Genomic DNA, 27,980 nt, shown 5'->3' with positions numbered 1-27,980 from the left:
CGCACAGACCCCCTCCCTTCCGCCCGCCGACTTCTACTCAGCCTCTGGCGGAGGAAGTGATGTCACAGGCCCCATGTGAGCGGATTGCAACACATGCAGCTGCCTGGAGAGAGGGAACCGGTGTCCTACGTCAGAGCCGCCGCCGCGGAGCCGCCGCCGGGGAGGAGCAGCCGCTACCGCCCAGGACTGGGCCCTTAGGTAAGCCAGTGGGAGGAAAAGACCAGCGACCATCGCAGCGGGTCGCGCGGGGCGGGGAGAGGAGGGCCTCTCCGGGGTGGCAAGGAAGGGGGCCGCTCTGCCCCAGCGGCGGCGTTAACTCTGTGGTCTTGGTGTCTCCGGGCCCCGCCGGGCCGCTCTAGGGAGGAGGAGGCGAGAAGATGGCGGACGACCCCAGTGCTGCCGACAGGAACGTGGAGATCTGGAAGATCAAGAAGCTCATTAAGAGCTTGGAGGCGGCCCGCGGGTGAGCGCTGCGTCCGGCCCCCCCGTGCCCTCTTGGTACCCGGACCCCTCAGGATGGCCGCCCCCGCGCCGCATGGCCGGATGAGGAGAACCAAGCACTAGCCAACTCCCGCCTTCTGGACCTTGGGGTAGTTGCCTCCTACCCAGGGGCGAGGGTCTACGCGGTTGGCCCGAGAAGGGGTTCTTCCCCCGCTTGGGGGTAAGGAGCCGGCTCCCGGGGCTCGGACCACTCGACCCCTTCGTGGCAGGCCACTGCTACTTTTGTACTTCCCCAGGTCCTTGAATCCAGCTCTTTCCTCGTCGAGTTCCAGGTGCTGCCATCCAACTTGGGTGATGTTGGGGGAAAGGGCTCGGCTTTCCTTTCCAAACGCCCTTCCCTGATTTCCTCTCTTCCCCTCCCTTCAGGTTCCTCAGCCAGGACTCATTAAAATGGCCTCTCCCTCCCGGGTGGGTGAAATTTGGATGGGACAGGAAGGAGAGGTGGTCAGGGATAACCTCTTTCTGACTTCCCTTGATTTCTCTGGGTCTCGTAACTTTCCCAAGATGACTTCCCCCAAATCCTCTAATTACTCAGGAGCTTCCTGGTTTTAGCTATTGCAGTACCCACATATAAACTGAAAATTCCAACGTGTGCGGGATGGTGAAATAGGGGAGGTTTTGGTTGACGAATCTATATCTGTATGTCCAGAAAAAAATCTGGATTATGGGGCCGTTGATATGAATTGCAACAGCAGGGTCCCTTTTGGCCTCTGGAACTTCTGGGGATAGAGGTGCCTGATGCTTACAGAAATTCAGAACTGAATCAGGTGGGCTTTCAGTCTCCTTTTGTAAATTTTGATAAGAAACTAGGTGTGCCCACTATGGGAAGGGTAGACTAAATGAAAACTGACTTTACATGCTCTTTTTAAGTTAAAACTAATAACTCGTTTGGGGAAGGTGTAACAGAGGTATTCCTGTTTTCTCAATTATCTTGTTCCTTTCCCAGTTGTGGAAACTTTTAACTTATAGGAAGTGGCAAAAAAAAAAAATGTGTTTGGAGCATTACATATTTGTGTGTCTGAGCATTCTTAGAAAAGCAGGGTGACTTTCCCCAGGCCATTATGAAAGTTGTTTTCTGCCTAGGAATTGAACATTTTGGTTTCCAGCCCAGATTTCTCCTTGATTAGTAGACTTGCAATGATAGAATTAATTAAGCTCTTAATTGTTACTATTGTATGAAATAAGGTGTGCTTAGTTCTACGGAAGACCCAACGTTAACAGACTGGTTTTGCCACTGTGTTGTTTTCAATAAATTAGTGACCGTTCTGCTTGGAATGAAGCTTCTGAGAGTGTGGCCCTATTCAGTGATTTGGACTTTTGCTCACTCTCTAATGTGAACTGAAGGTAGCAACTTATTTTCTATTTTTCAGGTTTGTGTTTCTTTTAATTTAATAGAATATTCAGATCTAGTTAATAATCTTACAGGAACTTGAACACAGGTAGTCCTGTGCCAGATAGAATAAATAATTATTCCCCAAGTGTGAGAATACTGTACAGGAGGGATAATATAGGTCATGACCCATTATGATGCACTACCAGGAATTAGCTGAGTTCTTTTGTTTCACTAAGATCTTCTGTTGTGTTACTTGAATCCTTCAGTTGAGTATGGCTTGTATAAATTGCTGTTGTTGCAGTTTTTAAAATTGAGTGTGACCTGTAGATTTGTTCTCTAATTTGGAGGCAGTTTCACATGTTACAATTTACATACAGAAGAAGTCTAGAATATGAAATCATAACTATACTATACTGGCCTGTTGTCTGAGTGAAGTAACATTGAAGAAATAACACTGCTTAGTAAGTAACAGCATTCCTTTCTACTGCTTGATGAAGGCACTCATTCTTAAATTTGTTCCTAGCCATGTTAGCTAGCCACTTGAAACTTTTAAGCTCCCCTTTAAAGCTTTTAAAGGCTTTACCCTTTTGATTAGCAAAGTTTAGTAAAGTTTAAATGAAGTTCTAACCACAACTTTTCTTCCAAATAATGGAGTTAGTTTGGCTATTTTAGACAGTATTAAGCTGTTTAAAATAGCTGGGGGGTAGTCTTCCTCTAAAACAATGTGGTTGATAATCATGTCCTACTTTGCTTTTATTCAGGATTTGGTTGCATCTTGAGCCCATGAAAATTTAAAATCTTGGCCATCGCTGGGTATCAGTAAGGTAGTCACAAGTTTATTCTGTTTGTCTCACAAGTTTCCCAGTACATACTAATTTCTTTTCGGGAATACCAAGGTTATATTTTCATGGCTGAGTTGTATTATAATCAGACTCTTTAGATTATCACAGTGTACAATGAGAAATGTTTTTTCTTTACCTCATATTAAAATATTTTGAGAAATGTAGTGGATCTTGAAGACAAACTGGATGGCAAAGTGAATTCTCTGTGTGTGCTGTTGTTTGGGGGACTAGTCTGGGTTTCAGGAGAAAACTGAGGTTGTGTTCAAGCATGGTTATTAGCACTAGATAGTGAAACTTGTGGATTAATAGAATTGTTTGAGTTGAAAGGGGTGTTACATGTAAACTTGAATTTAAGTTGGGTGGAACAAACCTATTTAGTTTCTAGTATAAGCCTGGTTGAATGTTAGTTTTTATGTGTGCTAGCTAGTAAAGTAACCAGCCAACTCTTTAGCTATGCATAATTCCCACTTAAAGTTAATGGTAGTTTCTTTCCACTTGACAATTGCTCCTGATGTAGTCTCCCCTGTTGGCTTAATGAGGACAAATGTGTACATAAGCCAAACCAGGAACTAGGGTCATGTGATGAGAATGGTGGTTGCAGGTATTCTGAATAAGGAACTTAAAGCAGGTGAATGGTAGGTGGGAAAATTTCGTTGTTTTTCCCTAATGTTTTCTGAGCTGGCAAGAGACAGTCCCAGAAATAGTGTTGTAAGTTTTATGGTTTGCAGGTAGTAAAAGCCTGTTCTAGCCAAGGACAGTGGTGAATGTGACAAAGGAAACAGACAAGGTTAGTCTGGGTTAAGTTGTGTCTGTGTGTGTTGGAATATTTTTTCACTTAAGCAGGGATCCTTGTATATTTCAGATATAATGAGGGCTCAATCAGATAACCCATGTTTGAAGATCAGCGAGTTTGTAAACTTAATTTGGGTCTTCTGTGATCTTTGTGCCCCCCCCCTTTCTTTTAAGCCTTCTGCTTAAAAATAATTTGTAGAGAGATACCTTGACTTTGAAGGAAATAGAAAGTACCTGACTGTATGTGACTGTCTTTCCTGCCCCTAAATATAACTGGGGGGGAGGGGGGTTATATTTAGGGGTAACTGTTCTCTTTAAATAGTTGTGATACCAGATTTGTGGGTTTTTTCCTCCACACCAAGCAATTCTCCAATTCTTAGCAGACACCAGCAGAGTGTCCTACAATTCATTTCTGACACTAGCTGGAATTAGCATCAGATTTCACAGGGTAAAGGGCTCAATACCAAATTGCCCCACATGAGACAGCTGGCCTCTACTTCTGACCAATGGGCTATAAATTGGGGGTTGAATAATTTGCTAGAATGGCCCATCGAACTCAGGGAAACACTTGACTTATGTTTAATGGATTATTAAAACATATTATAAAAAATACAGATGAACAGCCAGATGAAGAAGAGGTACATGGGGCAAGGTCCAAAAGGGTTTGAGTGCAGGCACTTCTGCCCCTGTGGTACTGGGGTGCACCACCTGGGTTTACCAACCTAGAAGTTCAGTAAAACTTGTTCAGGAGTTTTATAGAGTTTAATCTGCATGTGTATCCCGCCTCCCCTTCCCTTGATGTAGCTAAAAGTTCCAACCCTGGATTGACAGTCTTTCTGTAGACCAACCCCATCCTGAGGCTATCCAGGAGCTCCACCATAAGTCACTGCATCAGCATAAACTCAGTTGTGCTCCAAAGGGACTCCTCATGACTGACAAAAACACTCGGAATTCTAAGGGTTTTAGGTGCTTTGTTAAAATAAGCAGGGGACCAAGACCAAATATATTATACCACATAATTTTTTTTTTTAGTCTACAAAATTCCTCACGTTGTGTGGAGTTAAAAGTTGGTAATTTTGAGAGATCAATGAATAGGTTTTTTAAAAATCTTTATATAGAGAAGTAATATGGACAGATGAATATGATTTGAATAAATTGAAGTATGTTAAATGTGTTTGAGTACCTTCCGCAATTGCAAAGTGTTGATTAATAGAACATTCACCCAAATGATAACTTGGAATGTTCTCAAAACGGTGAATTTCAGGTACTTTTATTTTTACTTTCCTTCTGCATATCCTTAAGCTAGTTGTAACTAAAGTGATACATTGTAGTCTTTCACACTGATACCAGAACATTAGGGCTCTTAAAGAGGAATTTTTTTATCCTCTCTGCCCCATCCCCCAGTGAGGTAGTAAAGGGAATAAGGGGAGATAAGAGTATATTTGATAGGGTATAGTGGTGTTCCTCAGTCTACTCCAAGTATCATAGGCTGCCTGCTTCAACTCAAAACTAGTCCTAACAGCCTTGTATTCTGGCATGATGTTCTATGTACTGTGAACCTAATGAACAATTACTCTCTTTGAATTTCAACTCTTGACAGACTTCTCATTGTAATAGCAGATACACTTATCCTTCCAGGAAAGGAAGGCTTACTCTGGACACACTCCTAGGTGAACAAGAGTGCCTAATTAGAATACCATTTAAGGCCAAGTGCAATGTGGGTTATAGGTCCCCATCCCCCACCCCACTTCTCCCCACACAAACCAGCTGGATCCTTTTTAGCAAGTGCCCTTTTTCTTTGAGTTTGGGGTTGAGGCTGTGCTCAATGTGGCCCCTTGTACTTGGAAGGTCTTTGATTGGGAGGAAACTTGAAATGTCAGTTTTGCAGCAGGGCTAAATGGTCTTGGATCCTATTTGAAGAGTCAGGAGAAATTTACCTCTTTTCCTAGATCCACTGCTGGAACTGCCCAGCTGAGAACTTGGTACAACAGAAATTTCTGAGTCCAGCCTGTTCTCCAGGGATCTGATCTCAGAATAGAACCTTCTGGGATACATTCTGTAGGTGTCTCTTAATTCTTCAGCAGCCTCCTCTGTTAGTGAGGGGGAGAAGGGATTAGGGAGGTTCTAGGATCTTCCCATTAGGTTGGGTATTATGAGGTTTCTCACTGGAGCACTGTCCTCAGCATAATCAAGTTCTCTCTGATAACAGCTTTATTTTATGCTGCTGGATAAACTTTGAACCCTTGTCTATTGTCTGTAAGAAAAGGAAACTTTCCTTTTTTTCTTATTTTTGGCACTATCTCTGAAAAGTGTCTTATCTTTGAATCTAAATGAATGAAGATCAAGAAAATGAATGATTTTGCTTTTATTCTCACTCCCAAATATAATTGAGTTTAATTAAGAACCATAATTTCATCATTCTCATTGTAGATACAAAGATCAAAACAGACTTGATTCCTTTACAGATAGACCTTAAAGCTTTCTGTGCTTTAATCCAGTCCTTTCTCTTTTATCTATTTAATTTGTATATAATAGGTGCCTTATAAGTATTTATTTGCTTTGTTTTTTTAACTAAGTTGTTGTTGTTTTTGGTTTTGTTTTGTTTTTAAGATTTATATTGGGGAATTGGGGGGATAGGAACAGTGCTGGGGAATTGGAGGAAGGGGAACAGACAAGTTGCTGTCGTTTTGTTCTTCAGTCTAGTTGCGGAGGACGTTGCTTCACTGGCCCAACTTGGCACCATCATTGCGCTCTTCCTGGGTGAAGCAGATCAGTCGCCGGCTTCTGGATGGCCGCTCACTGCGGCTGCTGGCTATACACGGTAGCCCATGGCAACCCACTGCCACAGGGGCTGCAGCCTACGCCGTCGCCTCACGGCAGCCCAGCTCCAGGTTGAGCTGTTGTTCAGCATCTTAGCTGTGGAGGGCAGTGTCACTGGCCCTCATATGTGGGATCCGAACCGGGGCCCTCTGGCATCCCAAGCCAGTTCTTAACCATCGCGCCCCTCAGACGGCCCTCTAGGTAGTTTTATATCTTATTTTAACACCAATTTTCAGACATTTAACTTTTATCCAGTGTATACTTTGTCTTGACTCTTTTCACCAACCTTCCTACCCAGTTCAGAGGACTTGACATTTCAGATGCCTGACACCACTAATTGTCATGCACATAACTCAGCAATATTGCTCCTGTATCTTTTCTGTTTTCACATTATCATTTGATCCTCTAAGGTCTCCTTAAGAAGAATCATTCTAGTCAAAACAAAAGTTTTGTCTTTCCCTGCCATATACCTGTGGCCTTCTAAATTAGGTTTTTCCCCCAAACTCCCATCTAGGTATATGAAAAATGAAGCCTACAGGTGCCATTTTACTATTAACCAGTCAGCTTACAAGCTTCATAAAACATCTGCTGTGAGTTGGACACTAGACATTTCAGAAGAAATATATAATATGGTGAGAACGTTATCTGACACACAATCCTGGAGTGATGATGTGAACCATTTCCAGCCCCATATTAATAAGTACAGAATAACACAATACATCTTGAAGAGGGTGTAGTGTAAGCAGATGATTCAGGTCTTGAATAAGGTGTTGGACGTTGTCAAAACTAAAAAAAGTTTTGTAACTGCTCAGTCAGATTTCCTAGGCAAGGCAAGTGTTGTCATAGAATGTTACTTTGGGCACTGGTGTTTTTTGACTGATAACAGTGGTGGAGTGAAGCTGTAACTGATCTGAAACTTTGAAATTGTAATTGAAATTCATCCTTGATTAAAAGCCAAGCCAATTAACTTAAAATTTGATCCAAAAGTTTTGTGTTGGTTGATGGTCAGTGAGCTGTCAAGGTGTTGAAATAGTGCAGAGTGTTTGCACACATGTACTTTGTTGGTAAGGTTGGCATGAGAGAGCTTAAGATGGTCCCAACACAGTTTGCCTTTCAGCCTAAATAAGCTCGTTTGCAAGTAATGAAAATGTACTGATTCCCAAACATTAATTCCTTATCACCTCTGGACATTAGCTTTTTACTGGGGGGTACCCCATTTTCTGACACTTAGGTCTTTATGACTCCACTTAAGCAAGGAAGGATCCTCAGGAAAGACTGGGTTAGGGGTTCATGGCTGAGATGTGTTTTAATCAAGTAGTAAAACTAGTTTTCTGAAGATGAGTTGACTAGCATACATTTTGACTCCTCACAACAGCTCTGTGAAGAAAGCTATTACTGCCATTTCATGGACAAAAAAAGTGAAGTACAGAGAGATTACTATCACAGCCTAGTAAGGGGCAATGCTAGATTCTGTTTGTACTTTTCTGATTTCAGAGCCTGTGATCCTATTATACCACACTGCCTTGCTCTTTGATTAGTATTCCTTTGCTGATTAGAAACATCTCCCATTCCCTTCTGAAAGGAGGACTCTTGTCCAGGGAGATTTGCGATTTACTAGAAGGAGCAGGCGTGTTGAGACCCAGAAGGAAAGATGAAAGGAAAACAGGCGTGCTGTTTGCAAATCTGTCCTAGGAAGGACTTGGGTACTACACATGTTTATTCTTAATGAGCATCCATGGTGATGGGAAGAACTTCCTTTTCAGTCCCTCCCCAAAAGCTCATTTATGTACCAGAAAGATGATTAACAGGAAGGCTATGGCTTTTATTTTATTGGAAAAGTACTTGTATAGTGGTCAAGAAAGATACGAGGTAGACTCTCATTTATAGGGTCCCATGTAGTGAGTGAGTCCCTAATGCTGCTTGTGATTAATATCTCCTGGTTTTGCACTGATATGAGAGCACTAGAGAAATTTTCCAGCTTCTGCTGCTCCCTAGTGGAATATTCCACTAGGTTAACTTTGTGAAGTTGTTAGAATTTTTTTAAGGCCAAGTCAGTCCTGTACCTGTAGAAAAGTAATACTCTGCTAGATATATACATTTTTGTTTTGGATGACTTGAGTAATCCTAATCCTTTTGAGGATAAAATACTAAAATGTTTCAACCTTTGTAAACTTTCTACTGAAAATTTTTGGAATAACTGAGTTATTCTGTCCTCTAGGATAGAGGCTGCTTTAATGTCTCCATATGTTCAGATCTTGGTCCTTCTCCTGTCTGGTAATGACATCTAACCCTAAGATCAGGTAACCCCAATTTCAGGTACTTTTGTCTAGCTTCTTTCAACATTAACAGAATCCTCCCTCCTAGCTACAGGCTCTTTATAAAAGGCAGCCACATCCATCTCCTTCCTGCATCATAGATGATATTAGGCAGGTGGAGGAGATCAAGTTGGGGATGAACAAAATTAAGAGTGGCAAAAGAAAATGCTCTGAAAGTGTTGATTCCCTCATGATTTGAACTTTAGTGAAGCTGAAGCTGGGGCATTTAGTCATTTCCAGGCACAAGTTCTTTTGCAAAGTTTGGCAACTTTTTAGTAGGTATTTTATTTGGTAGTTCAGAATAAATCTCATGTATTTACTCATTCATCAAATGTTTGAACATCCACTATGTGCTAAAATGATTTTTGCACTCCAGAAGCTTATATAGACCTCTATCTAGTTTATACATTGTATTGTTTCACTGTTTGATAACTTGATGGAAAAAAAACACAGGTCAGATTTTGAAGTGACTGATTCTAGGTATATCAAAATACTGAACCCATGACACAACTGTAGGATAAAGCCACTTAAGCTCTTAGATAACTGTTTAAAGTTTTAGAGGGGGATGAATTTCTGTATTTCCCCCTTATGATAAATTACAGAACAGTTCCTAGTGTTTGGGGCGATATTGTTTTAAACTGCATTTTTAGTTTGGTACCTTTGTTCTGTTGGAAGATTAGGCAAGTTTTATAATCTAATACAGGTGATCACTACCTCCCACAAGGTCAGCTCTTACCTCTCTGGACTTACTCAGATTCAAATAAGACTTAAGTACCACCTAACAGTGTGTCCTGTCCCCCACCCTTCTAGCTGTGCTATGGTGTTAATTCTTTCTGAATTATACTATTAAAGGGCAAGGAGCTAGAGTTCCATTCAGTTACCATTTAGTGAGCACTATCTACTATCCATGCTAGGCACTTGGCATACATTATAGAATCCTGATGACCTTATGAATTGTGAAGTGGAAACTGAGGCCCAATTTTATGTAACTGCCCTAGGCCACACAGATAGGACAGGACATGAACCCAAATCGGTCTGATTCTGAAACTTGTGCTTGTGCCTAACCACCCTCCTGTACTATTCCGATATTAAACCCATATCAAAAAGATTGCTTTAGTTTCTGGTAAAAGAAGGAAAATGGAAAATCCACGATGAATAAAAAACAAGGACAAAGGGAGTAGAAATTGAAGATAAGCCGATTGATTTTTCAGCTAGTGATCCACATAATGCAGCTAGCTTAGCAACTCCCAGAAATGATCTAACTGGGGTTAAATTAAGCTTCGTAGCTTGAAAATGGTATGGTGGAAATCTTGGCCGTGCATATCCTAGGCACAGTCATCAAACACTGAGATCAAAGCTTCTTGAGCATATACTCGAAATCCCAACTTGAAAATATAGTGGGCAGTCTCTAAAATGTTCCTGGTTCTAACCTGTAAGTAATTCTATTATGTCCTGGTGATGGAATGGATAGTAGGGCTTTTAATGGAGAGTGAGTGGTCACAATTCACTGGGTTACTGGTAAGGTAAATGACAGCAACTAACATGCAGGAAGTGGGTTCTGTTTATGGTGAGGTCATGGAATCTGATTTCAGCTGGCCTAGAGACCTTGAAGGCATAGAAAGCAAGTCAGACACATTAATTCTCAATCCTAATTATGCACTGAAATTTATGTGATTTTATTGGAATCAATCTATTTAAAAATTGAGATTCCCTCTGACCCATAAGCACTACCACCCTCACTTTTCCTATTCAAGAGCTATTGAATTAGAATAGAGGAAGGGGAGGCTGGCCGAGTGGCTCAGTTGGTTAAGAGCATGAGCTCTGAGCAACAGGGTCACCGGTTCGATTCCCACATGGGCCAGTGAGCTGCACCCGAGCTGAGCTGCCAACAGGTGGCAGGATGGCTCAGCTGGTGAGAGCACATGCTCCTAACAACAAGGTTGCCAGTTGGACTCCTTCATGGGATGGTGGGCTATACCTACCCGCAACTAAGGTTGAACATGGCACCTTGAGCAGAGCGGCTGCGAGCTGCCCATGGGCGGCCGGGCGGCTACTGGACTTGGAGCTGAGCTAGCTGCGCCCTCCACAACTAAGATTAAAGGACAACAACTTGGCTGTTTCCCTTCCCCAACTCCCCAATAAAATCTTATTTAAAAAAAAGAATAGAGGAAGGGGAGATTTTTTTTGTATCTGTTATTTGGTTTTGTTTGTTTGTTTGTTTTTAGCTGAGCCATCCTGCCACCTGTTGGCAGCTCAGCGGCAGCTCAGCTCGGGCTGGGAATCAAACCGCTGTTGCTCAGAGCTCAAACTCTTGAGCGAGCTCTTAACCAACTGAGCCACTCAGCCAGCCCTTGTTATTTGTTTTTTTGTTTGTTTTAAGATTTTATTGGGGAAGGGGAACAGCCAAGTTGTTGTCCTTCAATCTTAGTTGTGAAAGGTGCCACTAGCTCAGCTCCAAGTTCATTCACCGTCTGGCCTTCCATTGGCAGCTTGCGGCCGCTCAGCTCAAGGTGCCGTGTTCAACCTCAGTTGCGGGTGGGCATAGCCTACCATCCCATGCGGGAGTTGAACCAGCAACCTTGTTAGGAGCACGTGCTCTCACAGGCTGAGCCATCCTGCCACCTATTGGCAGCTCGGGGGCAGCTCACTGGCCCATTGTGGGAATCGAACCAGCGACTCTGTTGCTCAGAGTTCACACTCTTAACCAACTGAGCCACTCGGCTGGCCCCTGTTTTGTCTTTTTTTCTTTTAGAAAGATCTCCAAGGATTTGGGGTTCTCATCCAAATTGGTTAGTGGACAAGTTTGTGGGAATCACATTTTTTTCCCCACCTACCTTTCTAAATTGTTCTTGAGCATTGTTGATGATGAACTTTTATAAGATATTTAAAGGTCAAAGATTGCCTACGTTTTATTTGCCTGTCATTCTTATGTCCTATCTGACCAGAAGGCACCTTGTACCTAAGGGCTGGAACTCTGAGAGCCCTAAAGTTACACAAAGACACCACAGCCCAAGCTTTGCTCTGATTACCTTGAGTTTTCTTCCTTACAGACCATTCAATCCTGGCAATTCCAGAGACCAGATAAATGTGTCCCTGTCCATAGTGCTCAGGGGTGGTGAAACCTCGAATTGGTTGATTAACTGGTGGTGCTACCCTAACCTCCTATCCTAGGGAGAGGATCTTTTCCTTCAACAGTCTCTGAGAGTGAGGGAAAGAAAATCTGTCAGCTATTTCTTTAAATTCTCTTCCTTCCTGAGTTTTGGCTAGTTTTATTTATTTACTGTCCATATTTAGTCTATTTACAACTACTTCTTCCTGTCTCCCAGCTGTTCTGTTTCTCAGAAGTTAGTCCTCTGTGTGGAAACATTGATGAATCCTTCTTCGATAAGGGAAAGTGTCCCTAAAATGAGAACAAGAAAGAACCTGGGAGTAGAGGTCCCTGGAAGCCTTACGTGACACATTGTTATATATTGTGTCTTGCTTTGCCCAGTTTTTACTACCTGCGTGTGAATCATTGCTGTACCTCATTATTCACTGACTCTGGAATGAGTGTCTTTGATTTTGGAAAAGGGATATAGTAACAAAGCAGAAGAATGGGTAAAAACTATTAAAATTAAAAAGGGGTGTAGTTTGTGTGTATAGCCAGCAGCTTCTTAGCTTTATTTCTCATTCTCCCCTGAGGGTTGTTCACTCTACTTTAAAATGAAATACTCAGCTTCCTTGATTTTATTTTGGTGTTTACACAAACTGGTCTGACAACTTTGATTGTCTTGCCTGGGGGATAAATGAGTGTTTATTTTATTTGGAAACTTTCCTGGAAAAACTTTAATCTGCTTGTATTACACCCAAGATACAAAACATCAGAGATTATAAAAGTAGCCCTTAAATTTGTAAAGTAGAAGCCATACATTTAATAATCCTTGTTTCCTATTCACCAGTCAGGTGTCTTAAAATAAAGGTGAACTCAGAAACTTAAGGCTCCCCCCAGACGAGGTAGGGAGAGTCAGAAAGGGAAACTAATGAAAGGTAATTTTTTGAACATTAGTCAAAATTCAAAAGGAGTAAATTTAAGAGGCCAAGACTGACTTTGAAGTAGCGTTTCAGATTTAGCAACTTGGTAGAAATCTACCAAACAAAAAATTTTGGCAAGCTTCACGTCTGAACCATTTTTTAAGTGGAATCCTATAACAAGATTGTTCTTCCGTAACTTCACTACTTTGTCCCCTCTGGACGTTACTTGGATGTCAGTGTAAGGTTGCCCAACTGATGGCTATACAGTCAAGTTGCTTAATGAATGCTTATCTTCTTAACCTATCTGCAGTAGGAAGTAAATAGCTGCTTTATCTTAAGGTCCTTGCATTGTCCTCCACATGATTATCTTTAAGAATTTCCTTCAGGCATTTTGGGTTCACCAGGTTAATTTGTTCCAACATCCTCTTTAGCCTCAAACTTTCCATCCTTTGGGGTTTGGTGCCTGTTGGCTCCCTGAGCCTTTGCTCCTGCCATCCTTGAGCCCCTTCTCATTCCACTCCCTACTGATTGCCTCTATGCTGATTCATCTCCTAGGAAACTACTCAGTAAATCTGAGCACGGCATCTTTTAAAAACTGAGCCCTTCTTTTGAGAAGTAACTCCCTTGGTCCCTAAAGATTCCAAGAGCCCACAGGGTGGAAAAATATGCTCTCTTGAGATTGTTCATCTGAAAGGAGGCACAAGCCAGTGAAGTCAGTATTCAAACATTCATCATCTTTTTTACCCACCCTGTATATTTTCATATTATGTATTTGCAAAAGTTGACAGCCCCTGTGTGAAATATATCTGTCCTTTTTTTCCCAATCTTATATGTTAAGTTGGTAACCCCTGTGTAGAGACAGGTAAGGGGCACCTACAATCTAGACTGTGTTTGAAGTTAAATTTACTTGCCCTCTGTTTCTAGCCCCTCTGAGAGCAAACCCATTTTCTCCTTTTTGTCCTGGCCTGTAGGGTTTGACATAACTCCAGAATGAAGAATCAGAAAGGTTTTTTTGGAAATTCCTCTTTAGAAGCCTAGCAAGATAAATTAGTGGAAGAAAAGTGGTTCATTACATTTGATTGCTTAAAAATAGGACCTAAAGAGCTTTCTTTTTTTCTTTTTTCTTTTTTTTTAATTTTTATTTTTATGTAATGGAAGGTACCCGTTTGTTTCATTTGGGAATTCTTTTTTCATCTAGTTCAGAAACTGGAACGTGGCCACAGTTAGAATTGTGTGTCTGATCTTTTGATTTCTAGGCACCTTGTCCTGGTTTTAAAAGTTCCTTTTATGTAGTTGTGCTATGAAAATTAAAATGAAAAACATTTTAGAGAGCAACACACCTGACTTAATAGTGTGCACGCGAGCAAGAGATTGTTTGGAATCACTCTGGTTTGTCAGTACTATATTTGAAATTTTAGCTGATTTAAATAATTGGGAAAACGAGAGTGAAGAAAACTGGGTCTATGTGTGGCGTTTTCAAGCTTTATCTTAAATGAAGTGTCTCTTGGAAGCAGCTTTGTTTTATGATCATTTTGATTGTTTGTAATGACAATTGAAGCTGCTTATCATAAATTTGCTTGGTTCTTTGATTTGGCTAGAATAGTTGCTCCCCTATCCATGGGGTGGCAGCAGAGCACACACCATCCTTTACCTCATGCTGTAATAAATCTACTTGTGTTTATTGGGGAAAGGATCACAAAGGTTATGAACCAGGCTTCTAGGTTTTAAGTAGAAAACCCAACAGAAACAATGCTGATTTGGGAGCTATAATTACAGCTGGCAATCTGAGTAATGATTTTGATAGTGGGAAGGGCTAGATTACCAGTTTGTCTGATTGTAAGGAAAACTTGTCTGATGAAAAGACCTGTGGAATTTACCACTAGGGGGAAATTTTCAGAAGGCAGGGTCTGTGTAAATGAGGTTCCTTTCCAGTATTGATGCTGAGGAGAAACAAATTCCGTGGTGTGCGTTTGTAAAACTAGTTTTACTATATGAAGATGCTTCTAGACATTTTCAGTTTTTAAACCTTGTAGTTACAAAGCTAATGTAGGAGTTTTCTCTAATTTTTGTTATTGTTCCCTGACAGTGACTCTTCACTTCTTTCTTATTAGTCACTTGGCACACAGTCCCATTTGATTTGATGTTTTAACCATCTTATTTTTCTTCTTGCCAGCTTCCCCTGGACACAGGATATTTGACATTGGATTAAAGTTAGCATGTTGGACTACTGTGAAATTATGCAAGCTCAGTAATTAGTGGAAAGTTTAGGTGTTTGGGGCAGTTTTCCCAGTTTACCTAAAGAAAGCCCAAACCCATTTCCCCGTGACACTAATACTTACAATGTTTAAATTTGTAAGGGCATGATCTGTAACGGGTCGGCAAACTGCGGCTCGCGAGCCACATGCGGCTCTTTGGCTACGTTTCGTCTCACAAGTTTGCTGACCCCTGGAAGAGCCAATCCTATCCCTCACAACAATTTAAAAATTATTCTAGAGCCTTAAATATATCTTTACAAATAAGGAAATTTTAAAGTAATATAAATGAAACTATGATAGTTTTATTTTTATTTTCATTTTTACTTTAGAGCCACATGTACGTGTCCAAAGAGCCACATGTGGCTCATGAGCAACAGTTTGCCAACCCCTGGCGTCACTTCCTTCTCAAAAGTTTGCCAACCCCTGATCTGTAAGAACCTCAGGAAGTCACTTCCTTACAGACTTGTTAAGTATCAAGTAGAAACATTTTGTAAAATGATATCACATTTCTTTTTTTTTTTTTTTTTTTTTTTAGCTGAGCCATCCTGCTACCTGTTGGCAGCTCAGCGGCTGCTCAGCTCGGGCTGGACTCGAACCGNGGCTGCTCAGCTCGGGCTGGACTCGAACCGCTGTTGCTCAGAGCTCAAACTCTTGAGCGAGCTCTTAACCAACTGAGCCACTCGGCCGGCCCTGATATCACATTTCTTAACATGCTTTGGCTCATATCAGATCAACTTTTGCCTTCAAAATATAAATTAGTTCAATATGTACTGAAGATATTGTAAGAAAACCAGCCATTAGATCTGGTCAGGGCAAATTTTAATTTTCTATGTGTGTGTGTGGAATAGATTAGATTCTGTTCCTATTGCCACTCGTTCTCCTTATACAATTGATAATCTCTTTTTAAAACATAAAATTAACAATTTATTGGTAATTTGGTAAACACAAATTAATGTTTCGCAAGAAAAACCATTCTCTGGCTTTTCTAGTAAGCTGTCAGGTTAAGAGAGACAGAGACCTTAAAAAGAAGTATCCTAGGGCTGGCCGAGTGGCTCAGTTGGATAAGAGCTCGCTCAAGAGTGCGAGCTCTGAGCAACAGCAGTTCGAGTCCCAGCCCGAGTTGAGCAGCCACTGAGCTGCCGACAGGTGGCAGGATGGCTCAGCTTTAAAAAAAAAAAAAAAAAAAAGGAAGTATCCTATTATGTACTGAGTCTTTCCCATAGATTTTTTTTTAAATAACAGCATTATTGAGATATAATTTACACACTATAAAATTTACTCCCTTTTTTAAAGTGTACAAATTCACTGGGTTTTGTTTTTTTGTTTGTTTGGGTTTTGTTTTTAGGGTTGTTCAGTGATAACACTATATAATTTTAAAACATTTTATTCAGTCCCAAAAGAAACCCTCCGTACCAGTCATCAGTCATTCCCCATTCCACCTTGGCAGTCACCTAACTCTCCTTTCTTTGGGCCCAGGTTGCCTGTTCTGGACATTTCATATAAATGGAACCATACACTATGTGGTCTTCTGTGACTGCTTCTGCTTGGTATAATGTAAATAATGTATCAGTGCTCCATTTTATTGCTGAATAATATTTGATTGTATGAATATACCACATAGTTTATCCATTCGTTAGTTGGACATAGGGTTTTTTCCTACTTTTAGGCTATTGTGAAGAATGCCTCAGTGAACACAAGTGTTTGTGTGTCCATGTTTTCATTTCCCTTGAATTTCATTTCTCCTATATACCTAGGAGTGGAATGGCTAGGTCATGTGGTAACTGTGTTTAACCTTTTGAGGAACTGCCAGACTTTTCGAAAGTTTTGTACTGGTTTATATTCTCATCAGCATTAAATAAGGCTTTCAATTTCTCCACATCCTGTGTATATCTTGGAGAATTGCCTATTCAAGCCTTCTGCCTATTTTTATGTCAGTTGTCTTTTTGTTGTTGGGTTGTAAGAGTTATTTACATATTCTATATAAGACCCTTTTCAGAAAAGGAACAAACCTAGGATGAAGTCCCCCAGGTGATTTTAATATACAGTCAAGGTTGAGAACTGTTTTAAAGCCAATGTGTTTCAATTTTTTTTTTTACATACAAATAGACTAAGTAAGTACATACATTTTTTTTAACTTTTGTATTGTGTCAGAATATACACAACATAAAATTTACCAGCTTAACCCTTTTAGGTATACAGTTTAGTAGTGTTAAGTACATTTACACTGTTGTACAACCAATATCCAGAACTCTCTTCATCATTATTCATCCATTGATGGCCATTTGAGTTGTTTCCACCATTTTGGTTATTGTTAATGCTGTCTCCATGATCATACTAATAGGTATCTGTTTGGTTCCTGGCTTTCACTCTTTTGGGTATATAACCAGAAGTGGAATTGCTAGATCATAAGGTAATTCTGTGTTGAAGTAGTTGAAGAGGTGCCATGCTGTAATCCATAGTGGCTGTACCATTTAATATAATAGTACCATCAGCAATGCATAAGGGCTCCAATATCTCCACATTCTTGCCAACTCTTATTATTTTCTGTTTTTTTGGTAGTAGCCATCTTAATGAGTGTGAAGTAGTTGTTTTGATTTACATTGCCCTAATGATTAGTGATGAATTGATGTGTTTTGATAATGTGGTTTTATATTTGCTTTAAGTAGAACTAGGAATATTGAGATGAGATATTTCTTAACTGGTGATGCTAGTAAATATCTTGAGAATGTATAGCTAAAAAAGATGTTGCTGACATCAGTATTGAGGTTAGAGAGAGGTTGGTGGCATCTCAGAAGTTTGTTTCTGTGTGGCAGGACCTTGGTGGTGTCCTCAATAGTTCAAAGATTGGTCCTGGTTTTTGGTTAATATGTAAAATACATGCAGAATGAATTTATTTACTTATTTATTGGGAGGGGGAGAGAGAGTGTATGAGATTTCCTACCTGGGATATTTGTGTGAATTCCAAAACTTGTTTTTCCCATTAGGGATGCTAAATTAGTGATTATAAATTTTCAAGGTGAGCCAGGAATTTAAAGGAGAAGGGGTAACGGGATGGTATTAACTTGTATTTTGTTTAGACTTTGGAAAGATTTGTTACTTCATCCTTCGATGGCATCTCCCACTGAAGAACCACCAGATTCCAGGCCTCTGCCATGGACTGTCAAATTCCAACCCCCTTATCAAAGCTCCTCTCTTTGTCCTTGGGGAATGAGGTGTTACCCAAGCATCTCTTAAAGTGCCTTACTTCTTTAAGTAGCTAATGTTACATAGCTAATATTCATTCAAATAATTGAGCACACCTACCATATTCTGGATATTATTCCCGGCTCTGGGAATACTTTGATGACACTGGTTTAGTCCCTACCTTCCAGGTCACTTTGAGAGGGATCTATTTCTATTAGGGGCATTTCACTGTAGTTCCCTTTACTAATGATGCACATGAATTTAAACTCTTATGTGGTATTTGAACCTCTAATGTTATTCTTTCTTCCACAGCAATGGCACAAGCATGATATCATTGATTATTCCTCCCAAAGACCAGATTTCACGAGTGGCAAAAATGTTAGCAGACGAGTTTGGAACTGCATCTAACATTAAGTCACGAGTAAACCGCCTTTCTGTCCTGGGAGCCATTACATCTGTACAACAAAGACTCAAACTTTATAACAAAGGTAATCTGGAGCTTGATCATCTCCTCTACCTTGTCTTGATTATATTTTCCACTTGAATCCCGCTGTGATGCTTTTGGTCACTAGCGTTTCCTTTGGTCAGCCATCAGCAGTTGTCCCTTTGGTCTTGGAATTTATTTTTGTTATTTTTTTTTAAGTTAAGCAGTAATTATTGTTCTTAAAGGAATAAATCCTTTTTAAAACATCTCAAAACATTTCAAGAATAAGTTAAAAAATTAAGGAGCGAATTATGCCTGAGAGACTTACAGATATTTTCGCTTATTTAAATTATGATTTAAAGGGGCAGGGAGGGACAGAAGGCTGTGGAAACACTTTCTATTGAGGAAAAATTAGCTGTGGGTTTAAGTAGAGAAATTGTTTGTGTTCTTCGCAGTACCTCCAAATGGCCTGGTTGTTTACTGTGGTACAATTGTAACAGAAGAAGGAAAGGAAAAGAAAGTCAACATTGACTTTGAACCTTTCAAACCAATTAATACGTCATTGTATTTGTGTGACAACAAATTCCATACAGAGGTAAGAAGTTCAAGCACAGAATATTTTCATCTCCCCAAAAAAATTCTGTACCCATTAGCAATCACTCACATTCCCATTTCCACCCCACCCCACCCCACCCCAGGATCCCTCAGCTTTAGGTTACCACTCATCTATTTTCTGTCGCTGTAGAATTGCTTGTGCTGGGCATTTCATGTAAATGGACTTATACAGTTGCTTTTTCTGACTGGCTTCTTTCACTTAGCATAGTCTTTCAAGGCTCATCTATGTTGTGGCGTGTATCAGTACGTCATTCGTTTTTATTACCAAATAATATTTGCCACATTTTATTTTTATTCATGGATATGCCACATTTTATTTATCTGTTAATCAATTGATGGATATTTGTGTTGTTTCCATTCTTTGGCTATTATGAATAATGCTGCCTTGAGCATACATGTACAAGTTTTTGTATGACCATGTTTTCATTAAGGGGGTGTATACCTAGGAGTGAAATTTCTGACTCCTGTGCCAACTATGTCTAACCTTTTGAGGAATTGCCAGACTGTCCTTTAAATCATTGTACCACTCACAAGGCTGGATATTTAAAAAAAAAAAAAAAGCGTTTACATTTATTATGACATATTGAATGACATAATCATTTAGTATGTTTGAGGAAAGTGCTAAACTGGGTTTGGAAAACTAATGAGAGGTGAAGAAATAATTGGCTACCTGATCTTCATTTCTCCCTATGTACCCATGGTACTTGCCCGTATTTCTTGAACCCTTTGTTTTCATACTCACAAATCATAAAATCTTTAGTAGCAGGACTATATAAGAGCTTTTTTTCCCCGTGAAACTTTTGAGTGACAGAGCTGTCATAAGATGAACTTTAAGGGTGGAAAGGAAACCTCATTAGAGTGACCTAAATCAGTCAACAGTAGAACAATCAGGAATTCACAGCTGGCTCCTAGCTCAGTCTCTTGCCTTTTACCAATCTAGGGGAAAATCTCTACAATGGAATTAGAACTGACATTTGTTGACACAGTTTACAGTGGATGATTTTTGCTAACTTGACAGGAAGTCCAATTCCAGTTGGGTCTTGGTTGGTTGCATAGATGGTCAAGAATGTTCTTGAACTCTAGACTATCGCATCCTCCTCCTGGCAAAAGCTTCATTGGGGAGGGTCTTAGCCACCCTTTCCCACTTATCTCTATCTGATTTGATGAAAACCAATTTTTAATCTTGCTGATTTAAATAGTACCTGGTACTCATGTAATTTAGCTTTAGCTTACTTATTAAGTTAGCCACACTGATTTTTCTAAACCTTAACTCCTCTTCCAAGGTACCATTTATTGCTACTACCTTTATTTTGTCTTCAGTTGATATGTAAATAACTAGATATGAAGGTGGCATACTGCACAACACAATTTGTGTCCTGTTTAATCAGGATAATCATACATTCTTATGAGGGATAGGTCTATTCCTTGATGAGCAGTCTTGTTGAAAACCTAAATTAATCAAGCTACCTAACATCATTTCAGTAAAGCAAAAATTTTAATACATGCAATATTTGTCTTAATGCTAATTATCAAGCATGATTTGGTTAAAGATTGGTTCTTAGTGATTAATCTGCTTTCTAGTCAATTCTTGATGGAGCTGTTATCTTCCTTAGTTAAAATGGAATCAGTAATAATTTCTTGGCTTTAAAGAAGCTGCTTCCTAGCAGTTAGTCATTTACCAAGCCTAAAGTATTCAAACTCGATCACAAAAATTCTTGCCCATTTATATGAGTCCCAGGACTATTTAAATATTTGCTCTTTCAGGAGGCAGAAATACAGGGATATAACGCTAACCCAGAAGGAGGGGTTTCCCCCATAAAAACTCAGTATCATTAGCTATAATATCTTTAAAATAAAATTTTTATATCTTCTGTCATTAATTGATGTTCAAGACATAAGAGTTAAATGAAACATTTCAAAGCTATAAGATCTTTGTATAGACTCTTTTCTGGGTTTTGTACTCATGTACTCCTAGAGTTGATTTACAAGATATTAATATAATGAATATTGCCTGTTAATGCTGGCATTATTAACAGTAACAGAAAGTTAACTTACAGAGGTTAGACTTTTAATTCGAACATTATGTTCCATAGACTACCATCAGACTAGACCAAATTAGAGACTAGGAAGAATTTGAGCCCTGTAACTCTGTACGGGTTGTTTAATTGGTGTGCCCAGATCAGGTTTGTTAAAAGGCTTTACATCAATATTGTTGGTTTTTCTCCTGCATCAGGAATTCAGATTTGTCTATGTGAGTTACATATTTATTTATAGCTAAAGTCTACAAATTATTCCATAAAATGGTTTCTCTGTAGTACTCATACCGTTCTGAGTGGGGTGAAAGGGCTTGTATATGTCCTTTCGGATTTTGTCTTGACCCTATCAAAAGCTTTGGGATTTATTGTATGGTACTTGCGTTTGCTTTTCAGGCTCTTACAGCACTACTTTCGGATGATAGCAAGTTTGGCTTCATTGTAATAGATGGTAGTGGTGCACTTTTTGGCACACTCCAAGGAAACACAAGAGAAGTCCTGCACAAATTCACTGTGGATCTCCCAAAGAAACATGGTAATATAGGAAGAGAACATGAGCCCATTTGCTTTGTGCTAGCAGTAAGGAAACAAATAGTAAATCCAGATGATGGGAGAAGCATCATGAAATAACTTATGACTTAGTGGTGCTTATGGCTCTTCTTTCGACAAGAGAATTAGTAGTCACTCTCTGAAAATGAGTAAAGGTTTATGCTAAACATTTAGTTAAGGGAATAGTGATTTTTCTCTGTCCTTATCTTGGGTCATAGCATGATTGTTTAGTTACTTTTTTAATTAGCAGGGCATCTTGTACTTCTTAATAATTGACTTTTTCCACTCGCCTCTTTTGTGTCAAAGGTAGAGGAGGTCAGTCAGCCTTGCGTTTTGCCCGTTTAAGAATGGAAAAGCGACATAACTATGTTCGGAAAGTAGCTGAGACTGCTGTGCAGCTGTTTATTTCTGGGGACAAAGTGAATGTGGCTGGTCTCGTTTTAGCTGGATCAGCTGACTTTAAAACTGAACTAAGTCAATCTGATATGTTTGATCAGGTAAGTGAGACGTAAAGCCTCCATTATGTAATGTTAGGATTGGTGAGTCCTCTGAGCACTGGGACATGCACATCTTTTTTACTTTTATAGTGATACATTCCATGTTAAAAAAAAACCTACGTAGCTCTGAGTTGGGATTCTGGGTGTTTATTAAGAAACATTCCCTGTGCTTTTCTGGAGCTTCTCTTGAAATCAGCCATTTTTAGATCGGATCTTTCTGGTCCTGTGTGGGCCCCTGGTGGAGTGGGTTGCCATACTTGGCTTTAAAATGGAGATTGATTTCAAAGAAACTAGGAGCTGGTTTTTCCTTGTTCTGATTTATTCCTGGAGGTAAGTAAAGCAGTGAAACTCTTCGCAGTGTGACAGAGCTGATTAAGCCTAAAGCATTTAATCCAGAAAGATCTTTTGGCTTATGACAGTGGATTGGCCATAAAGCCCATTCCCAAGATGTCCTCGTAGGGCAGGGTGTGGGCAACATCCAGGTAGAAGACTCACCAAAGAAACTGTCTTGTAGTCTTACCACCTTATGGCAGGAACCAATAGTTCTCCCTTTCCTTCATGAGAAACTGAGTTTTGTTTGTGTTAAGCGAGTTAGCCTCTCACAGATGTAGTAGAATGTGTGATGTGATTGGCAGTGTTGCTCACTGAGACCTGCTAATGAATAAATTGGGCCCTTTGCCCATGGCCCCCCTCTTTAGACTTCAGTGATCACATTGCTGAGTTTTGCATGGCATTAAGAGGTCGTGGGTCTTGTTAAAGGTGTTTTGAAATACTAATAATGTTTTTTTTTTTCCATTGTGTCAGAGGTTGCAATCAAAAGTTTTAAAATTAGTTGATATATCCTATGGTGGTGAAAATGGATTCAACCAAGCTATTGAGTTATCTACTGAAGTCCTCTCCAACGTGAAATTCATTCAAGAGAAGAAATTGATAGGTATCAGTAAAATGCGACTTATCCTGTGAAATATTTTTATATGTGTGTATGTATGTATGTAAGAAACACGACACTGAAAAGGTAAAAGAGGGAGATTTAGCATTTTTATTAAGATCTTAAGTGGAATCATTATTTTCCATCTTCCTTTAGTCATTAGGTGTAATAAATGTGTTTGTATTTCCACTATTTTTAACCTTTGGCTAGAGAACGAAACTTCGGTCTTATTTCCCATATTAATTATCCTTTTTAACAATGATGAATAGAGAACCCGAATTAAAGATTAGTGTGGCAGTCGTTTAGGCTTTGTTACCGATTTAACTGAGCACACACACATTTCCAAATGGTTCTGTGTGGCCCAACTATTACCTCTTGAGAGTCAGTTTCTGGAGCCTTAACTAGTGGTATCATTTTTCACTGACTTTTGGCACTTACTCATTTTTAAGTTGTTTTTTTCCTCTTTCTCTCGCTCTCCCTCCCTCTCTCCCCCCCTTCCCCCGCCCCCTTCCTTTCTCCCTTTCTCATTTTGAATGTAAGAGGGTCTGTATCTACAAAGGAAACTTTAATATGTGTCCTTATTGACCTGTCCCTAATCATAGGACGATATTTTGATGAAATCAGCCAGGACACGGGCAAGTACTGTTTTGGAGTTGAAGATACACTAAAGGCTTTAGAAATGGGAGCTGTAGAGATTCTAATAGTCTATGAAAATCTGGATATAATGAGATACGTTCTTCATTGCCAAGGCACAGAAGGTAAGAATTAGAAAATAAGATTGCTGTTTGTTACTGATCTGTGTATTCAAGAATCTTGGGGTGGAGATTTGGGAAAGATGACTGATTGCAGGAGCAATCAAAAGGCAGATCTACACCTTGTTCCCATCTCTCTCATTCTGTAGCATATTCCTGCTTAGATTTTTCTGCTTGAACTAATAAATGTTTACTTAAGGTTGTTAAGTTACTGTAGAATAAGGTCTGTATCTTGAATGTCTGGTGTTTCCTCATGATAGGAATGATGTACCAGGTAGACACGCAGTGCATGCTGACTAATAATACTATAACAAGAAGGTTGCTAGAATGAGTTCAGGAGCCCTCTCATCCAACCTAATTCATCTCATGGTACTTAATACCTGTTAGTATATGAGAAGCAGGTTAACATATTTTTTTCTCCCAATACTACAGAGGAGAAAATTCTTTATCTAACTCCAGAACAAGAGAAGGATAAATCTCATTTCACAGACAAAGAGGTATGTGATTTGTTTTCTTGGCTTGGTGATAACAAGCAAGGAAAGATAAATCCACGTTAGAGCACTGACAGCATAGAGTGTCTGTCCGCCTTGGGAAACCAGACCTTGTACTGATTGTCAGCCTTGGGCAGCAGGAGGTGATCAGCTCCTGTCTGCTGCATGCCAGTCCGGAGGCCAAGCCATGGTTACTGTGGTACCTTATTTTTAAAGTAGTTAAACATTCTCATCCGTGAAATAGCAGAGAGGAAGATGTAATTGAATAGTGCCTCTCCTGCACTGTGACACCTGTGCTGCTTTCTTCACTTACTGTATCAGCTCTTTTGCAGGTTTGATATAAATGCATCACCACAGCTTAAGGTGCCACCTGCCCAGCACAGATCCCTTTCAGTGGTAACTTCTGCAAATTCTGAGATGGAGGGATTTATTTTTTACAAGCCTGCTCCAAAAAGCAATTCTGGAATGTCTCTTCTGGGCTGTTGATTGAGTGCAGCCTAGAAACACTTTACAACACCTGACTGCTAGAGACAACAGGACCCATAAGTTGAAAAACTGCCAAGTGTGTGTTGACATTTCATTACTGAGGCTAGAGCCTGGGGAGGAATGTTATTTGAAATAAACAGAATTTCTGTGCTGTCACAATTATGTCACCAGAAACCAGAATTCACTTAGAGAGTTTTATATACACACAAGGGGAGAATGATGGAGTGAGGGTCGCTGAATCTTGATATGTCCTAATCCCGTTGTTTCTGTATCTCATGGTCGCCCCTGAAGACAGGACAAGAACATGAACTAATTGAGAGCATGCCCCTGCTGGAATGGTTTGCTAACAACTATAAAAAATTTGGAGCTACATTGGAAATTGTCACAGATAAGTCACAAGAAGGATCCCAGTTTGTGAAAGGATTTGGTGGAATTGGAGGTGAGTAGCCAGTTAGAAAGCTAAAACTTAAAGCCAGCGTCTTGGGCCAAGGCCTTTACTGGATATCCCAGTATAAAGTTACTTCAGTGAGATGTTCTCATCTCATCATCCACTGAGGCAGGAGGTTGACGCAGCACATGGCTGCAGGTTCCTTGGTTGGGACCATTTTTTAATCATCACCTCTTTGCTTTCCGTAATTCTGCAAGGGGAATTGGGCTTCCCTTATTAGAGTGAACCCTCTCCATTCCGTGAACTCAGGTGATTTACTCTTTGGTTTGTCCCCAGGTATCTTGCGGTACCGAGTAGATTTCCAGGGAATGGAATACCAAGGAGGAGACGATGAATTTTTTGACCTTGATGACTACTAGGTAGTCGACATGGGTCCGGCAAAATGTGCCTCACCCTCCAGCATCCAACCCAAGGAGCATACCCGTGGTGGAATCCAAACAGATCCCTGCCTTACAATTGGAACATTTCCAGACTTAATCCATGAGCATTGGATATTGAAAAGAAAACCGAAACAAAACCAGACCCAACCCTACACTTTGGTTTGTCATGGTGTCAGCGCAGCAGCCTACAACTAAGTTCCTAAATGCCACTTTGGACTAATTTAAACAAGAATCCCAGTTTTTACTTTTACTCGATGGTGAAATTGGTTGCTCTTGTATTTTATGAAAAAAATGATTTTTTTAACCTTCATACATAGAAGCAAAAATACTTTAACTGCTGTAAACCTTCAAAAGTTAATAGAAATGAGATCATACTGGTTTGTTTCTTATTTTGATTGGAAAAAAATTAAATTGCTGCATTTCGCAGTGACCCATTTACATGGCATTCTCAGCTTAGACTGCATAAGAAGAAATATACATGGTGAAATGTTGGAACCATTTTTCTCTTGGTCTCTTGTTTAATGTTGAAAGGGTGAGCTAATAGGCAATTTCAACTTCACTCCCTCACACTACCCCTCCCCCTACAGACTGTCAGTTTCAAGGATGCAAATTGCATTTGCAAAGTCAAACTGACACATGAAGCATTGGGGCCAGTGCACTGTTTCCTTCCATCTGTTTAGCCAGGCTCATTTGTGCCCGGGGTTTGGGAGCCTTTAGCATCAATTGCTTTGACAAGGGTTCCCATAATCTTATCCTACTAGAATCCAGTTGGGGATGGATATGATGGGGCTACTGTGCTATTGCTGGGATTGGGAGAAATAAAACATGCAATATAAGTGGAAGCAAAGAAATTTAAAGAATTATTTTATTTTATTTTGCTTGGGTCTGTCCTTGGTAAAAGGGAGGTGGTCGTGTTTCCTTGTGTTGGATGGCATGAGATTATGTGAAAATGTTTTGATTTTTAAAAAAATGAACTGCAAGGTTTTTCACAGGAACGACAGACAAGACATGTATGACTGCATGTAATTATAAACCCCTGACCTGGTGGGGTTGGAGCATCTGTTTCAAATATGGGACTTGCAAGTACCTCTCATAAGAAATTATGAGGGGGGGGTGGGAAGGGCAGGGGCGGGAAGGGATGGGACACAGCTTTTGGCACCAAGGACTTAACTATGTTGGATCCAAAAGTGGGCCTGAAAACCTGAAGCTCATGCTTCACAGCTGGGCTGTGAGTTGGACTTGACCCCAGCTGACATGCAAGGTCATGGCGTGCCCGAGGTGGTGACAGTGAACAAAGTGTATAGGACGTGCCCAGTGGTAGCAATGGAAAAAAGTGCATACCAAATGGACTTTGAAGGACCAAAGGTTTTAAAAGTCAATTGGTATCACACCCACACTGATAGGAAAGTGGGTGCATTTGGTCTTCAAATTGGGTACTTTTAACACTTTAGTGCCTGACTGCTGTTCTTCACTGACTTGACTCAGTCACTTGTAGCTTTATTGGTCTGAACCAGCTCCTTGTTCCCAGGTTGCAGACCTGCCTATCGTTCCAATAATCCTGTTTCACTTGAATGAAGGGAGTATGTCTTAAATGTAAAGTTTCTGGTTCTCACACTGTACTCTGAGGTCCAAATGACTGTCTGTCGATGTGTAACCTGATGTCTCAACCCCCAATGAGAAGAGTCAGTTCTTTGGTATTCACCAGCGCGGGAGGCTTCACTGGAACAGGCTTTTGCTTTGGGCTCTGCTGTTTGTTTGCAGAACACCCAAGAGCGAGCAAGCGTGCTCTCCGCAGCAGTAATTTAGGGTTTTGCCATTGTAAATGGGTCTAATGTGATATGACAAGACCAGAGAAATTGGATGTAAATTTACATTTTGAATATGTTTATTTCACATGATACATTTAGGGTATGCAGCTCCTTTTGTAGTTTTTATTTTTACTATTTAAGTTTGGAAATGATGCCAAATTTTTGTATTTCTTTAATCAATGTGTTCTCTTCGGTGATATATATTGCATTATATATTGATGTGTGTATCAATATATACTGATATGTATTACACTTACACATACAAACACATAAATAAGAGGGGGTGAAAACCGTAGCCTTTGCATTCTCTATAGCCTCTACAGAGAGATCCTAAGCAGCAAAATCTTGGTGTTGTGATATACAGAAATGGAGAAGAGTATTAAACCATATTTAAGAATATACTTTGTGTGCTTGAGATTTTTTAGGACTGTTCCTAGAAAGTTCTGAATGTGGAGACTGAGTGAGCTCTCCAAGGCACGTGTCAGCTTAGTCATGGCTGGTAACATCTAGGCCTTAG

The 27,980-nt window shown here is 40.1% G+C and overlaps 1 protein-coding gene across 1 annotated transcript; it reads left to right on the top strand.

Annotated features, from left to right (window-relative positions):
- On the top strand, positions 1-27,862 carry ETF1 (eukaryotic translation termination factor 1). Its single transcript, XM_019661895.1, has 11 exons — positions 1-198; positions 360-463; positions 18,365-18,540; positions 18,932-19,071; positions 21,521-21,659; positions 21,980-22,170; positions 22,975-23,104; positions 23,701-23,856; positions 24,283-24,347; positions 25,119-25,266; positions 25,552-27,862. Exons 2-11 carry the CDS (start codon positions 378-380, stop codon positions 25,632-25,634), a joined length of 1,314 nt encoding a protein of 437 aa, XP_019517440.1. The 5' UTR covers positions 1-198; positions 360-377; the 3' UTR covers positions 25,635-27,862.
- Positions 27,863-27,980: the final 118 nt, after the last annotated feature.

This window comes from Hipposideros armiger, unplaced genomic scaffold, assembly GCF_001890085.2.
Source record: "Hipposideros armiger isolate ML-2016 unplaced genomic scaffold, ASM189008v1 scaffold_11, whole genome shotgun sequence".
Classification (NCBI taxonomy): Eukaryota; Metazoa; Chordata; class Mammalia; order Chiroptera; family Hipposideridae; genus Hipposideros; species Hipposideros armiger.
Note: the sequence above shows the minus strand (reverse complement) of the source record. Positions and strands in the feature narration are given on the sequence as shown.